The sequence below is a fragment of the Solea solea genome, chromosome 15 (genome assembly GCF_958295425.1).
Source record: "Solea solea chromosome 15, fSolSol10.1, whole genome shotgun sequence".
NCBI classification, from domain to species: Eukaryota; Metazoa; Chordata; class Actinopteri; order Pleuronectiformes; family Soleidae; genus Solea; species Solea solea.
The window spans coordinates 12,243,725-12,260,349 of NC_081148.1; the positions used below are offsets into that span (position 1 = coordinate 12,243,725).

Consider the following 16,625-nt stretch of genomic DNA (forward strand, 5'->3'; position numbering starts at 1 on the left):
GACGGTGGACAACAATAGGGCTTGGGGGCAAATAGAGTGCGATAAACCCTGTCATTCAAGCACACATATTTGATCACATGGGTTGTGCGACATATGGCTATGTGGGCTGCTGTCTCATTCTCCTTTTATCTTATTATGAAGAAGCAATGGAGCAACATACAGTAAGTCCAGCAACAGATCCAAGGGGCAAATACATAGAGTCATGTATTGGTTAACACGTGGGTGGTCTGTTTGTCAGTCCGCAAACAAAATGACGAGGTTTGAGCAAAACACTCGTTGAAGCTCTACAGCAGACTGTGAACTTTGACCTAGTCCCATTGCCTTTGGTTGAGTAAAAAAAAGAAAATACTAGGGTGTATGTAGTATCGCTCATGGAACACATTCATAATCAAAGCCATGGCTTGTGACAGAAGGGCAGAAGTCGCAATAAATACTGTGGTCTGTGCTTCCTTTCTCATCTACATTAATCAATTGGGATGACAGAGGGAGACAGTTGCCCTCCTGAAGCCTTAAAATAGCTCTGGGCATGTGCCATCTGCTTCCACCAGGAGTTAAGTGGCAGGACCCGAGGGGCCCTGAGTTGCTGCTGCTGCTGCTGCTGCTGCTGTTCTGGTGACATTTCCTCAGAGAGCCTGAGCTATTCTCAACATCACCATAATGGTTGCACTACTGGGAAACACACGAACAGGATCCAACAGCACCTCAGCTTCTCTCACCTGCCAACCTGCAGTCTGGACACTGACCTCGCTGTGACCACTTTGATACAAATAATAGTATAGAGGATGGGCGATCTGGATTTTAACAGCGGCCATCAAATCTGGATATGGGTGCCACGGGGCTCTGAGGTTTAAAGGTCCAGTGTGTAAGAATTAGGAAAATCTAAAGGTGAGGCTGCATATTGTAACCTTCCTTGACCAAGCACATCAAGGAATTACAGTGGTCTTCGCATACCAAAAACAATAATCTTCCTCTTTGATCGCATGATAAGCTTTAGCATCAAAATCCAGGTTGCTGTACAAACATGTCATGTGAGCTGGCAGCGCCCTTTAAAGCAAGGCCCTAGCTTACAGTATATATGAAATGCTTATTCTAAGGCTATGAACACCAACGTTATTGTACACTTATTCAAACTTGCGTATGGGTAATATATTCAATTTCGTCCTAAATGTTTCAGAGTTAAGCAGTTAATTAAGACTGCAGGAAACCAGGACACATGAGCTGTACAAATTTAAAGGTTCTTGAGACTTTTATATGAACTATTAAGATACTATTAAAGTAGTATAACAACACTGCTTTCCAATTAGCTTTGTGCTTGAGTGTGAACTACATCTGCGCATTATTGGAAATGGTTGGCAGGCTGGAGTAGGAAGACAAAACAATCACCACCTAATGAAGTAACTACTGAAAAACTAGCAATGATTAATAATAACAATAGAAACTGATGCTCAAGCTCTGCAGAGCATTGTGACCAACTGTATCACTGTGTGGTCTGCCAGCTGCAGCTGAGCCTAATGTTCTGCATTGGGCGTCCGAGCAGATCACTGGTGACGGACGGAGCTTCCACACCTTGCCACCACAGTATATACCCCAGACTAAAGCTACCTGCATTTTATGGAAAATATGCACCACAGTCACACCCTGTTTGAATCGTCGCCATCTGGCAAGCGGTTCAGATCCCTTAAATCCAGTACCAACAGACAGACCGAGGAACAGCTTTTATCAAAGAGCTGTGGCCTCCATCACACCTGTCCCTGCCCAAACAATTATAAACACACTCTGAACCACACATGGAGACTATGAACACTGCAACTATTTGTACTTTTATTTATTCATAATAAAAGGTTCTCTTTCTAATTTGTTTTTGTTTACAATGGGGGACATAAGGCTATGCAAGTTAAACATAGTATTTGTTACGTAGTTAACTGGGTTGAGTTGTTTCATCGAAAGTGAATCAAACATCTAGTCTAGGGGTTTGTTTTTTATTGAGCTCCTGAGACTCAAAAAACTAAAACAAATGAAAAACTAAAAACTTTTATCTAGGTTGGTGGCGAAATGTTTCACTACAATCCACATGGCTGATTTTCTCTGCCTGCATATGGTATCTGAAGCTCCTCTCAACTGCTCTGGTCACCTTTGCTCTCGCTGATCCACACTACAGCACATATTAAAGACCCCCCCCAATAACGCCTCTTGTACAAACCTCCAGCGTCAGTTACAAGAGAAGAGTGGGTGTAGCAACAACTAAGTGTGGAAAAGTCAGCAGTGATGGAAAAACATCTCAGCAGCAGGGTGTCCAAAAGCTGCACTCTTGCTGACTAAAGAAAGCTTTAATTACCAACACATTAGAGAGGTAAGAATCATGGCAAAGCCACATGTTCTGCGCACATTCAACAGATGACTAAAAGAAAAACCAGGTGTTCCTACATGCTGCACTTCATACAAAGCTGAACCTGACAGCCCTTGGCAAGATGATTATGACAAGGCAAAGGTTTCTTCAGCTATCAAGCAATAACACGTGAGGCTTAAGTCATATTTCACTAGCAAATTCTCACATATGTCAACCTCCCTCTGTCATTTTACATTTCATAAAAGTAATAACCATAAATCTATCAAATACCTATCCATATAATAATAATTTTCTGAATCCAGTTGAGCCTGATGCACAACCTGGCAGTGGTATTAAGGCTTTCACGGTTTGAGAGATCTGGACAAAACATCATTTTAATAGAGGAAACAAGCCCAGACTTGTTTTGTTGCCCAAACTGGATTAGCTCAGCCATGCTTACAGGAGCCATGAATTTTCCACCATAACAAAACACAACACTGACAGAGTAGTTTATCAGAAGTAATCTGCAATTGACATTTAACGCAGCCTACAAACACAACACCTTATCTTGATACAGTCATTGCAGCTGTTTAAAGTACAGGGGCATCCCTCTGCGGGTGAGATAATCTCAAGTGTTGTTATAACTGCACGGGTCAAGTCTAGCCTGTCAGCCAAACTTCAGTCCAACTAAAGTACTGATCTTTAACTTCAGGTTACCTTTGTGAACCTACACAAAGACAAAAATCTCAAAAGGAAACTTTAAAGATATAATATGTAACATTTCTGCATTAAAATATCTAAAAGAACATATTGATGCATATTTTTTGAGTCGAGTATTTACATGAGCAATAACTTTTCCAACACTCTTTAAATTGCTTTTTAATGACATTATCCGCTTCAGCCGTCTTTGCGAGAGTGAAATGACTGTTGATGCTTGAGAGAACTTTGACTGAATTGAACGAGTGCCAGAGTAAACACACTCAACTCTCCTTCATACACTCCTACCATTCTCCTGTTGAGAACACAGCGCGAGCTGCACGATTCCGGTTACCTCTGTGTATAACGTAAAGCACATAGTAAATGTGCAACCACATAAACTGATGTATGCGAAAGCGATAATATCTGGGGCAAATATTCAGTACTCACATACATTCTCCAAACGAACAACTAGGACAAGGAAACGGGATACGAAAATCACGTAAGACGATCCCGTCACCCGTGATAAACGGCTGATTCTGAACACACTAGTGACACGTTCTAATCCTGTTCTAGTGCACGTTTAGTATTTTAGAGGAAGCTGAGCATCCCTTGCTGTCTTAGAGCAATCGCCACTGCTAGACACCAACTCCCATGATTCCACACTGCTTCACGTCATCATCAAACTAGGTCTTTTAATACTGATTTGATTGAGAGACCCCCCCCCCCAGTGGTAGAAATGACATACTGTGGGTTTAAATAAAACGTAACCTTTTAACGTTTATCTCTAATGTAGACTTTCCTGGAGACCTTAAAACTTAACCTTCAGTAGACCCAGACAGAGCAAAGTCTGCGCCACAATCTTTGCTTATGTCTGGACAAAAGTTACATATTCAACCCTTTGTATCACTGAAGCTCCTTGCCTAATCAACGTTTCCCCTGAAATGTACTGCGCAAGCTATTCTCGGTTTCCTCCAGACTGAGATCCAATGTGTGTCAAATCTTATCCACTAACCAATGCTCTTGTCAACAAACACACAAAGTCAAACAGCACCAGTGTTTGCTCTCTCTCTCTCTCTCTCTCTCTTCTGACTGCACGTAAAGCTGGGCCCTTCTGTGTTTTGCAATGATATCATGCATATTGCAGACTATTGACCAACACACGACAGGTTACAACCAAACACAAACCAGACTGTACAATGTACAACTTAGCCAGTTTGGCTTTTGGGAAATGTGTTTATAAGATTGACAGCACTCTTCTGTCTACATGCAGTCCCTTTTATTTATTTATTTATTATAGGATATAACATATTAGCTTATAAGCTTTGCAATTGGTAGTCAATTTCCTTTAACTTTCATATCCAACCAAACTTCCCTTTTCTCCTCTGCAGGCCAGGAATAATATTCCTTGAATAGCATCTCTGTTTCCTCATCTACTAAAAAAAAAGATCACAAGTTGCAGCCCTTCTTTAGGGCTTTAAGCCACACTGAACTTATTGAAGTGGAGTCCTGTAAAAGCTGCACTCACTCACACACACACAAAGACACAATGCACACTGATGCATGAGTAAGATCATGTGAGTGACCAGCTGATGTGCATGTGTGTTTTCAGTGTGAGAGGTGAGATCCACATGCAACTTTCACAAGAACTTTACAGGACATATTAACACTAAGGAGTATGTCAGGAGAAAAAAAAGGTTGTGAGGTGGGTGAGAATGCTTAGCATGGAATGTCACAGTTGATTTATACGTCAAAAACAATTATGTGTGTCCTTTGTATGTGTGTGTTTGAGTGTCGTTGTCTAACTGTTGTGTTGTTTTTCCAGACCGAGGAGAAAATCTCTTATGTGTGTGTTAATATGGGGGTGACCTGTGCTCTCCACACGTGAGTTCGGCTGACCCAGGTCAGGAACTTCATGCCGGCCAGTGTGCTGTGAAGCTGTGTAGAAATGACTATTGGTCCTGTGCCCCTGCACTGAGAAGTTTACATTTTTCTCTCCACACATTTTGCACAGCATTCATAGTGAAGACACTCGTAGGCGTAATACATTCCCTAGCCCCTTACCCAAAACATAACCACCGAAACTAAATGCCTCACACCCTCAAAAAGCATTTAAGGGGTGACAGAACGTGACGACCAGCCAGAATGTCCTCACTTTCACAAAATGTCCCCACTCCCTATGGTTTCTAAGTTTTTTTGGTCCACACAGAGCGAGAAAGAGAGAGACTCATAAAACATGCAAGGAAAAACAACTATTCCTGTCACAATGAGAAGTATGTGAAAAATGTCTGTGAGGGGATGGATGTGGGTGGGTCTTGTTTAAAAGGGGATGCAAAACTATCTCTACTAGCTAGTTTTGATTGGTGGTTCTCCACCTACAACAAAGCAACTTCACAACGATTGCACCATAGATGCTGTATCATCTTTGTTGCAGTATTACACTGACTGGGCCTCATGCAAACACCTGCATTTCTCCATTGCTCCGTTTCCACCGATCAAAAACCCCACTAACATCTGGCTAACATTTGTCTCCCAGGTCAAATGACTCTGCAATACAAACAGGTTTTTATCAGCTCCGACTCCAACTGGCAGTGATGGAAACATGAATCACGAGTGAACATGCTAATTTCCTCCATTTTCTAACTTTACTTTGGCAGTCTGGATGTTTAATCTGCCTCTTTTCCAGCCCGGCGTCATGACGCACACCATTTAAGGACCGATCTAAGAACTGTCCAGTCGCTGAGATGGAAAAGTGTAGCCACTGATCGTTGATGTTGCTTTCTCCTGTTGTGTGTTGTCTTTCCAACTTCTGACATGTTTCTAGAGCATTCCTGACAGAAATGCCACTACTGGCAGCGAGAGAGGAGTCAATCACCTTTTCAAAGCAGGTTCGCCCATGTTCAAAAACACCTGTGTATAAACAGGAGTGAATGCCTACGTTAACGGGCATGAGTGGAAAAGGGGCTCAAGTATATGGGGACACACATAAATGAGACTCCTATTACTACATCAGTGTCAAGTGGACATCTGTCTTTCTGTGTTCAGAATTGGGCATTCAATCCTAAAATATTCACTCATGTGAAACATGGGCAGGGAAAATTAGTGCAGTCACATGGAGAATTCTTAAAATCTCTTTACAAATCATTAAACTTGACCCCGTATCTCTGGTTTGACTGGTTTGACTGTCATGGTCGGGTCAGGTACCAAACCCCCAAGTGCAATGTTTGCTATACACACCGTTATTCAAATGTTCTGACCTCAGTCACCTCAGCTGAAGAAGCACACGCAGTTTTTTTTTTTTGTTCTTGATTATTCAGCAGATGGTGGACCTGGCCGAAGCTTCTGAGACAGTGAGTAGGTATTCTTGCAGGGTGGAGCTACTCTGCGGTTGGCACAGGAGCTTACTGCAGGCCCACATTGTCTGCATGACGACAAGAGGGGCAAGCGAGCAAAGAAAGGCGGAGGAATGCACGCCCATGTTTACGTATCATGCTTCCAGTCTTTCATAGTATCTCCACTGACTCTGACTCTGTGCTTTGATAAACAATCACAAGGAAGTCCGAGCAGGACATTACGCCACCTTTCCAGTTATGTCACTGAAACAATGCTCTCTCAGAACATGACATGGGAAAACAGACTAAGTATGAAGCATGCGACGTGCTCCGTTTATTATACACCCCTCCCTCCAAACTTTCCATTGTTACGATGTGTGGATGGCGCGCACAAAACCTGACAGGGCCCCATCTCGAAGACAGGAGTTTTTACAACAGAACACGTGACCTGTGCTATAAAAATATTGGCTTAGAAGCCCTGACCTACACTGGACAGCCTTAGAAGGTTAGAACTCCTGAGTGGGATGTCCCAAGTCTGATTTTGGGGTAATCATGTGTCTTAGGAAAAATTGTGGTTACAGAATTCAAGTCATGTGACAGTTATCAATTTAAATTATTAAAATGATTAAATGATTAAAATCAGGCAAAGAAAACAGGGCAAAAGACTGCGGCACCTCTGCTGAACCACACACACACATACACACACACACACACACACGGACAGAAACAGACACACACACACACACAGACAGAAACACACACAGATATAATGTGAGATTTTGCAGGTAAGGCTCATCATTTCATTTTAAAACAGAAGATGGACATCCATACTGGATTGTTGGACTGACTGGCTGATATCGAGAAAAAAATAATAATCATGTACTGATGATATGTGCCCATAAAGCAACAAAAAGAATAAATCAAATAAAATACTGTAAGCATTGACGTATGAATATTCCTAACCTGCAAAATGATTCCTCCATATAATATCAGCGATAGTCATTGGTGGGCCACCGGCAGGGTGTGGTTTACCTTTGTCATGGTCAGTCCTTATCATATCCATTAAGGAATTCTCCAATGAGTGCAAGCTAAAAGCATCAAAGGGCCGGGTCCGGTCCTGCAACACAGCAAAAAACAGGAAGAGGGTTAGGTTTAGAGTGAGGGATGGACATCGTGTGAACACATAACATATACTGCATGTTTTTCTTGGAAAGGGATCCTTCACAGTTGTTTTTGCCTGAGGTTCTTTCTTTTAATTGTAGTTAAGGTTTCCAGTGGGTGGAAGGGGTGGCGATGTATAAGATATATTAGGATATAATTGTCTTTAAAAGTCCCTTGAGACAAATGTATGATTTGTATAATTTATACAATACTGTGGCTGCGACATGTCCTATAAGCATCAGTCATAATGCAGAGAGACATAAGCAGCACTACTCTTTAACTACTTTAACAAAAACTCACTATCATTAAATAAACACAAACTAAAATATTCTATTTTATAAACCTTCACCCTACACATTTATTTGCCTTGCTGTTGAAATTCTGGTTTGCTGGTTTCTTTGCTCGAGGGTAGAGCGCTAGTAACGACCTGCATGTACAAACAGCTACCTCTGCCACGAGAACGAGACAGACTGGGATTTATTCTGAGCTTATGTGGACTAATTAAAGATGTGGCTTAGACGTTACAGGTAGGTGGAAAAAAAAAAAAAAGATCAGACCTGATGCAAGCGGTGACAGTTGATACCAAAGAGGAGATATGAATCTCCTTAAGCCTTTTCTGTAACAGAACAGACGGGATTCTGCCCTTAAGAATCTCATCTGTCTTTGTTTAATATGATCTAATCAAGGTGGTTTTAACTGTCTGATCTTTAGGTATATACTGTAGGCGAGGGGCAGTAACCGTGGTACAGTTTGAGTCAAGTATCGATACACAACTAGAGCTGGGGCATTTTCTCCATCATTAGATTCATCAAGTACCAACAATTAAATTAGTATTTTGATTAAATTCTTGCTAGTGTTCCCACAATTGTAGCAAGGACAAGCCATCTGAAGACATCGTTGAGACGCCCAGCGTTTATTACTTTCTGACACCGTGTCAGACAAAAATAATGAAGTATTCATCTATAATTGTAGGATTAGACAACATTTTTAAATAATCACTGTTTTCTGTATCGTTCCAGCAGTGGATGTGTGTGTGCCACTAGTGGAACAGGAGTTTTTCTGAAAGTCTGTGTGGGCCCAGATAACTGTGGTGATGGTAAATGTAGAAGGTATTTTCATAATATTTTTTATATATATATTTTAAATTATATAGAGTATATTAAGTAATGCTTTCAGACTCATCCGACACTTCAAATTTAGTTTGACTGATAAAATAAAAGCACTAAAATAAATAAAAGTTGCATGGCTTTCATTTTGTTCTCTTTAAAGTTGGCACCACCTAGGATCAGGCTAATAGTAAAAAACAATTTGATTAATGGTTTGTGCACATTTGCTTGGGCAAAATAAAACATTATACATCAATTAGAAACCTTTAATCATAGTCATTGTGGAAACACAGTTTTAGCACTGAGGCTCGCCAGTTCGCGTCCCGACCTGGGCCTTTTCTGTGTGGAGTTTCCAGGTACTCGGGTTTTCCTCCCACAGTCCAAACAACATGCAGACGTTAATGGACACTCTACATTGATCGTAGGTGTGAATGTGAGAGTGAATTGGCTCCTCTGCGACCCTCATGTGGAGGATGAACCGTGAGACAATGAATGAATGAATGAATGAATGAATGAACAGATGTTAGTCTTGCTGGTGCACAAACAAATAAGACATCCTTAATGAGGTGTTGCCATTACAGAACAATGCTTTTTTTTTTTTTACTATTAATTTGGTGTTCACAAACAAACTGAAATGCTTTCCCTCCTGATAACAACATTATCCATGCCAACAACTTTTTTGTTACGAGAAGAAGGATGGGACCTCTACTCTGTGTTGCGTGTCACCTCTCTTGAGAGTTTTCCATGTGCTGCGTTGACACTTGCAAACAGCCTTGTTTGTAATGCTAACTACTTACATCACTGTATACATAGGTGTATTTGTTTGTAGGTGAGTGACGTAGGGTCACTTCATTGTTATACTGTCCCCAGTAAGTAAGAGTAGAAAGACCACGTTTATGTTTTGGTGATTTTGGTTTCTGTATGACCATGATATTTGAAAGGGACACCGAATGGCTGGTCACAAGAGAGAATTTTCTAAACCTAATTAAATCAAATCTGCTGTGCATTCCACAGGTTCATTATAAGATATTAGCAGACAAATGTGTACGTATGTATTAAAAAAGTTCTAAATCAAAGATTCTAAATGTGTGGAAATCCTGTTTCTACAAAGACGTTTGAAAGAGGACAAATATCTCAAATATTACATTTACATTTTACAAGCACATTAAGTCATTTGGCAGAAGCAACGATCAGGTGATCAACATAATAAGGCTACACTGTAATAGGAATCATTCTGTTTCCATTTCATTATACAATCAATGATATTCATTAGAGTTACAATGCAAGGAGGAAAGTGCATGATTGGGAGAGCAACCTGACAGGAACTCAGTTCCACCTGATGCAGCAGGTTCTTAAACTGCCCTCAGAGTTCATGTCAAAGTTGAGAACTGCCACTGTGAAGGGGGCAGGCGTGTTGGGTTAGCACTGCAGCAGTATCACTGTCATACATGTTTTACCCTGGTGATTTACTGAACCTCTCCAAAGTCATTTCCTCATTCTATGAAGCAGACCAACCCACTTGAGTCCAGGACTGGACAGCCAATACTCCATCAAACACCTCACAGTTAGCTCACACACTGCTGAAATGTTAAGACACCCACTGAGTGTGAAACATTTTATTAGAATGACATGTGTGCCAAAGGTAAAGGTTGAGCGTGTGCCTCTAGCTGAAACTGAGGGCTGCAGCCTTGGCAGCTATGTCCTGTGTCCACTGGCCAAGCTGGGGGCACATTGTTTGCACACCACAGCTATTGTTGCCCATTCAGCTGAGCACTCAAAAGTATTATTCCCCTAACTGTGGACCTGACAGCGCCGTGTAGATAAAAATCTGCCCACTTGGTACAAATGGTAATCATTTAAAATGCTGTGCTTTCAGTTTCCTCCCCTTCCCCTCTTTCCTGACACATGTGACAGGTCTGCGAGCCCACTGTGGGTGGAATAACCTAAAGAGAGAGCAAAGTGCATAACAGTCTTCACTGTGTAACAAATCACACAAGTCTCTAGAGACTGAAATTCTGGTTCAAGTTGACTTGTCCTGAATACACTGGAGCTCATCTTCCCTCATGAGCCCCAAACAAGACATAATAGCACATTAATGAATATGAAGTGTAGCAGTCTCTTCTCTATAAAATGTATAGGAACTCTAAGCAGGAGCAGATTTAATTAAACATTAATATTATTTTTAAAGATTCAAATACAGTTACCCAAGGTAAAGAAAGATGACAGTTTTCTGTCATTCATTTAAATCCACGTATTGTCAAAAAGACACAGAAGAGATAAGACTGCACTGACGAACAAGGAGGCAATTTTGGGTGGAAAATAAAGCGAAAGCGACACGCAAAACCAGCTGAACCACAAAAACCTTCAAATGCAAATCGCACTGGTTACACCCTCAAACCTGTTGAAACTCCTGCCGTTTTTTGCATTTTCATCAGACACCATTTGACTAGGACTCAACCCATCAGTTTGCCCACTAATGTCCGACTTTGTGATCTGATACGGAGTCGTGACGGAACTTTTTAGGACACACAGAAATATTCGCACAAACATCATTTCAAATCAGGGAACCTCCTGAGGGGCTCATGTGACTTTGTTTCTTCAGCTTCACACTGACATGTTACGTTGCATTCCACACATTCCTTGACCTTTAAGCGGCAGCCAGCAGCAGGCGAGTATCAGCACATATTCGTGCACACGGGACTCCACTTTTTTACCCTGTGTTTCCGCTGGGAGAACTGCACAATGACAACACCCGTCACTGGCTGTCACGTGACCCTGCTGGGCCACAGTGTCTGTGTGTGTGTGTGTGTGTGTTTACCATGCCTGCAGGTCAGATCAGCAACTTCTCTTCAATTTTCACTTGAGTAAACAGGCCTCTTGACATGTGTCACCATGACCTTGCATCCTGGTGACAACCCTTCACCAATTATGAGTGTTACTGTTCAGCAGTTAAGTGTCATCTAGTCATTATTGCATCAAGGGCAACCACGAGTCCATAAAAAGACCTTGTTCGTTACTTGAAAATGCGATTGTATGTATATATATATGCGATTGAATGTATATATATATATATATATATATATATATATATATATATATATATATATATATATATATATATATATATATATGGCTGATCTTACAGGAGCATTTGAATTGACACAGAGGTCAGGTGACTCAGCCTGGGAGGGTCAGAAAGGAAGCCTCCTTAAAGATAAGAAAACAAACCCCGATCATTAGATTAAAGAGGTTAATGAGGTTAAGTAAAAATCAGCTACAGACTCTAAAAGTTTGCCTTGAGGTGGATGATTTGGTGCTCATCTTTGCCATGTTTAACTGTAAACAATGAGTATTATTTTTTTAAATCTCAAACCACTGATTAAACACCATCTTTGTTTCAGTGGCTAATCAAAAATGTAATAAACAGATTAATTCAGCTGTGAAAATATTCATTAGTGTCAGCCCTAATTCTACATCCAGTCGTCCTTGTGTCCTGCATCACGAAACCTGCTGTTTTCCAGAGTTTCATGTCAGTAAACAGACCACAGCGTGACATGTGGCCCCTTGACCTTGATAGCTCAAGCCGTAAACAGGCCAAGGCAAGAAAACACAGATTGCAAAAAAGGGGAAGTGGGGTTATAAAGAATGGGGAAGCCTGACAAACACACACACACACACGCACAAAAGGCCATATATGTCTTCGGCTGGTTGGAATTTCACCCTGTGCCAGGCCGTGCTTCGTCTGCACATGCAGTCCTCTCTGTATCACCAGGTTCACATTTTGGCTTGTGCTCCCTTCTCAAGTCCCTGCCTTGATCGGGGGAACAAGTGCTCCTTTTTAAAGTGAGCCAGCAACTTATAGGGGGGTTGAAGTCAGCTGGCTTTTTAATGTTGGCTTGTTTGTCAGTCAGTGCAGCTTAACATAGGGTGAAAGGAAGCCATACAGTATCATGACTGTTCATGTTAGTGTAGAGTGCCTGCTGAAACACATTTACGTGAGACATTTATGTGTCCACTATCGTCTGTCGACAGCTTACTGTGGACTCTTGTTATGTATTCTATTTGTTTGTCACGTTACACCTATAGACTTAAATATACAGTACATAACTGAACAGCTAACTGCTACAAACACGCTTGGTTTATTTTTCCTCTCTAAAAGTCATTTTGACACTAAATGAATGTGAGACAACAAAAACACAAGATATGAAAGCACTTGAATTATGTTGATTTATTTGTTGAAAGCTTAATTTTAATTAATTAATTTTCGGTTTTTTTCATTTAATAAGTAAAGAAGCCTGGCTTCACTTAATGTGACTTCGCCATCCGGGTTAAAACCCCGCCCATTACCAGCCATAAACCAATCAAATGAGAGAGCCGATGTCGGCTTCAAAGTCCGTCGGAAATCTACTGAACTACAAGCAATGATGAAAATATGGCCAGGAAAAGAGCGAATTTTCAACATAAGATCGCAGAGTCATCGCGCCTATCATACGAGTGCACAACATCTAATCACTTTTCTTTATTATCACTAGTTATACTAGTGTTGTCAATGTGCCTGAGCATAGTCAGGTCTTCGTGGTCTGAAATATTACGAGGAGCACATGAACGCAGCACGAGCCCTTTAAATCTCACAGAGAGTAACAAACCGTGCACAGACAGCAACTCTTTCCTGGATTTTTGCTTTGAATGTGTAAAAATAACCGTCTTTCATGGTAAAGACTGCAAGGACCCACTAAAGAGTCATTCGATGCAGGACAATTTGACCTCCACAACATAATCTGTCAGACTGAATGCCATTATAATGTTACCAGCAAAAACTCAGTAACAGTAAACTATAAGCTTTTTAAGGAATATATGTCACAGCTCGACTACATCAATTAAATATATATGTATTATCCTGTCTATTGAAAAAGGCAGCAATTGTGTATAATTTGAGACATACACTGATTAAATATTAAATATTTATATAGACTTAATATATATAGGAAAATCGCTCTATATGAGTTAGTTGCTCATAAGTGCTCAGCAAATACAATTATACTAGGATAACCAAGTGTTTTTACCTGGAAAGGCAGTATGTTGTTGCTGTTGTCAGTCCTGAAGCCGCTGTCCTCCATCCAAGGTTTGGGGGTGAGGGGCCCAGGTCTTGGAAACTTAGGGGGAGCTATAACATTGCTGCTGTAGGGCTTTTTCATAGGGGAGATGGGATTTAGAGGTGACGGAACCCCGACTCCCACACCGACCCCGACCCCTACACCGACGCCAACCGCCCTGCGCGGGTCCCTGCCTGCCTGCAGACCGCTCCATGGGTTGGAGGCTGTGCTCCAGGCGGCGTTTTGGTGATTATTCCAGGCAGACGATGAGGCAGAAGAAGAAGAGGAGCCTTTGCTGTTATTCATGATGGTTTGATAAGCGTTTCTCTGAGGGAAGGGGCCTTGGTTGGGGCTGACAGGAGATCTCCTCTGCTGCTGCTGTTGCTGTTGCTGCGGCTGCTGCTGCTGCTGCTGCTGCTGCTGCTGCGGGGTTACCGGCTGCTGATGCTGCTGAGACTGGGGAGCCTGCAGACCGATCTGCGGGGAGAAATTACCCCCAAAGACTGGGTTGACATGGTGCGGGAAGTTCTGGAAAAGCATCGTCCCGTTCACGGAGGGGATTCCTTGGAAAAAGCTATCATCTACGCCGGCGTTTGTGGTTCCCGTGGACCAAGTGCTCCCAAACGAGGAGGACGGGGAGGAGAGGGGCCCGCCGGTCTCCTGCGGCTGCTGCTGCGGCTGCTGGTTGTAGCTCAGTCCGGGTAGGATCGGCGACTCCATGGGCACCCTGTCCTTACCACTGACGCTCAGCACGGAAGCCGCCTGCTTGCTGCCGGTGGACGGGCTCTCAGAGTCCAATGAGGGAGAGGTGGTCTCCGGGGTCGGGGTGGAGGGAGGAGGGTCTGCTTGCGTCGGATCTTGCTGATGATGAGGCTGGGCTTTGTTTTTGTCCATCAGTAAATCATCCTGCATGGTTTGCTGAGCTGAAACGAGCGGAAACAGAGACGGTGAGCTGTTATTGTGACAATAATGATTATTGTTGTTGTCATACAGCGGACTCGACGGGCTGCTGTAGTATCTGATGAATTGGGACAACTCCGACAGCAGAGAGGGAGCAGGCGGCTGCAGGGCGAATGCGTGATCACCCATTTAGCCGACAAGAAGAGGAGAATGACAAACACACACACTCCACTCACTTCCCGAGACTAGGTACACCAGAACGACTCACAAAGCCCACAAATGACATTCACGGAGCATTCACGGCTGCGAGATATTCACCAGATTTCGCCACGTCTCGTTTTTCCCTTCCACGCAGGAACTCCGGAGCTGCAATGTGAAACTGATTGTGTTTTTTGCCCAAGGACCTCCCCTGCTATATTCATTTACATACGTCAGTAAATACAGCTGTCCTTCAACAAGGTTAAAATACACTTCCAGCTTTACACGGGCTCGTTGACGCACACGACGCTAAAATGATTTTACAAAAAAATGCACTTCACCGTTTTTTTTTTTATGAGTGACGCACCTGAGCCGCTTTATTATACCGCAAACGATCTCTCGTTTCCCTTCAAATAAAACTGTCCTTTTACATTTGACCACAGTGACAACAGGGTGTTTTAAAGAAACATAAAGAAGAGACATGAATATCCTAACATGAATTATGGTGAGGGGTTTGATTATAGCGCAAAGACGAATCCGCATTGACACAGCCGCGGGTTGGCATTCACACCACATAAGACGCAACTTGCATTTTTCTCCGGGCAATCATACAGTAGGAATAAAGCCAAATGTGGAACATCACTCAAACACGATGTCTTCGATTCAAACACTACCGACCGTAATAAATCTTCCACACAATATTATCATTTACTTTGCAAGTCAGAGACAGCAGCGTCATGCAAAAGCTGAATTGAACACGCATATTCAAATGTTACCAGGCTATACGTCAATCTTTGCGATTGGAAAGCCACTCAGTTGCCAGATCATTAACATGACATGGCAGAACATCCAAGGTTAACATTGAATTTAAGGGAAAACCTGTGAAAACACTGGTGGCTCCTTTGCACTGCCTGGCTGGAGGAGAGCTAACACAGAGGCCTTTTCAATATACATTAGTAAAGTCTTTGAGAATAACACTGACAGATGAGAAACTTCTCATCTGCATGATGGCAGTGGTACAAGTTGGACTTTAAATGCAATCGCAATAGCCTGCACTGTACACACCCAACCGGTTAATCCGTGCTTTCTTGTCCCAGAGCTGCGCTTCCAAGGTCATCAAAGCAGTACAATCAGCAGGCAGCAGTGTCTCACCTCAGCGGACGCTTCACAACTGACACTGACACAATTTGGACCTTCAAACGCCTATTTTTCACGCCGATGGATGCACTCGAATCACTTCCCCGAGCTGTCTTTGCCTCGAAGTCCCCCTCTGATCCATATGTGTCCCCCACCACAACCACTGTCGCCACCACATAAAAGATACACAGCATACAAACACACACTCACTCACTCACACTTGTGCCTGACGTGAAGTTTGAATTACCTTTATCGTTCACCTTTTTCAGACTCTGTAAATAAAGTTATTTCTGTTTGCCTCGCCTGAGTTTTAGATATGACAGACGAGCTTCGCTTGTGCCGAGGTAGTCAGCAGTTGCCTAAACAGCTGATTGACTGCGGCGCATGGATGATGCCGAGGAGGCTGTTGGGAAATGCAGTTCTTCACTCTGTAGTCGCTGTTCACTGTGTGTATCAAGCTAGTAAAGACGGACAGCAGTAATGCAGCCCATCTGTGTACATGCACATTTGAATTAAATGTCTTGGGTCAATATATAACAGTACATATAAACATATTGCTTTGACATAAATCATAACAATATCTTGAACATTCGAGTACAGCCAGTCAGAAGTGATGAGAAACAGCAGTCTAGTCAAATTGAAACGTCTTACCATACGTTGCAGTGTCCTGTAGCCA

At 42.4% G+C, this 16,625-nt stretch overlaps 1 protein-coding gene across 7 annotated transcripts in view; it reads right to left on the bottom strand.

The window, feature by feature from the left end:
* Window positions 1–16,323, bottom strand: part of cpeb3 (cytoplasmic polyadenylation element binding protein 3) — a 36,477-nt gene extending 20,154 nt beyond the window's left edge. For 2 of the 7 annotated variants that reach the window (XM_058651665.1, XM_058651664.1), the window contains exons 1-3: window positions 16,197–16,323; window positions 13,685–14,637; window positions 7,387–7,471 (exon numbers count right to left, since the gene is read on the bottom strand). In XM_058651665.1, coding sequence (XP_058507648.1) covers window positions 7,387–7,471; window positions 13,685–14,626 — 1,027 coding nt within the window. In that variant the 5' untranslated portion in view covers window positions 14,627–14,637; window positions 16,197–16,323. The other 5 variants (XM_058651663.1, XM_058651660.1, XM_058651662.1 and 2 more) reach the window with 4 other exon arrangements.
* Between the last annotated feature and the right edge of the window lie 302 nt (window positions 16,324–16,625).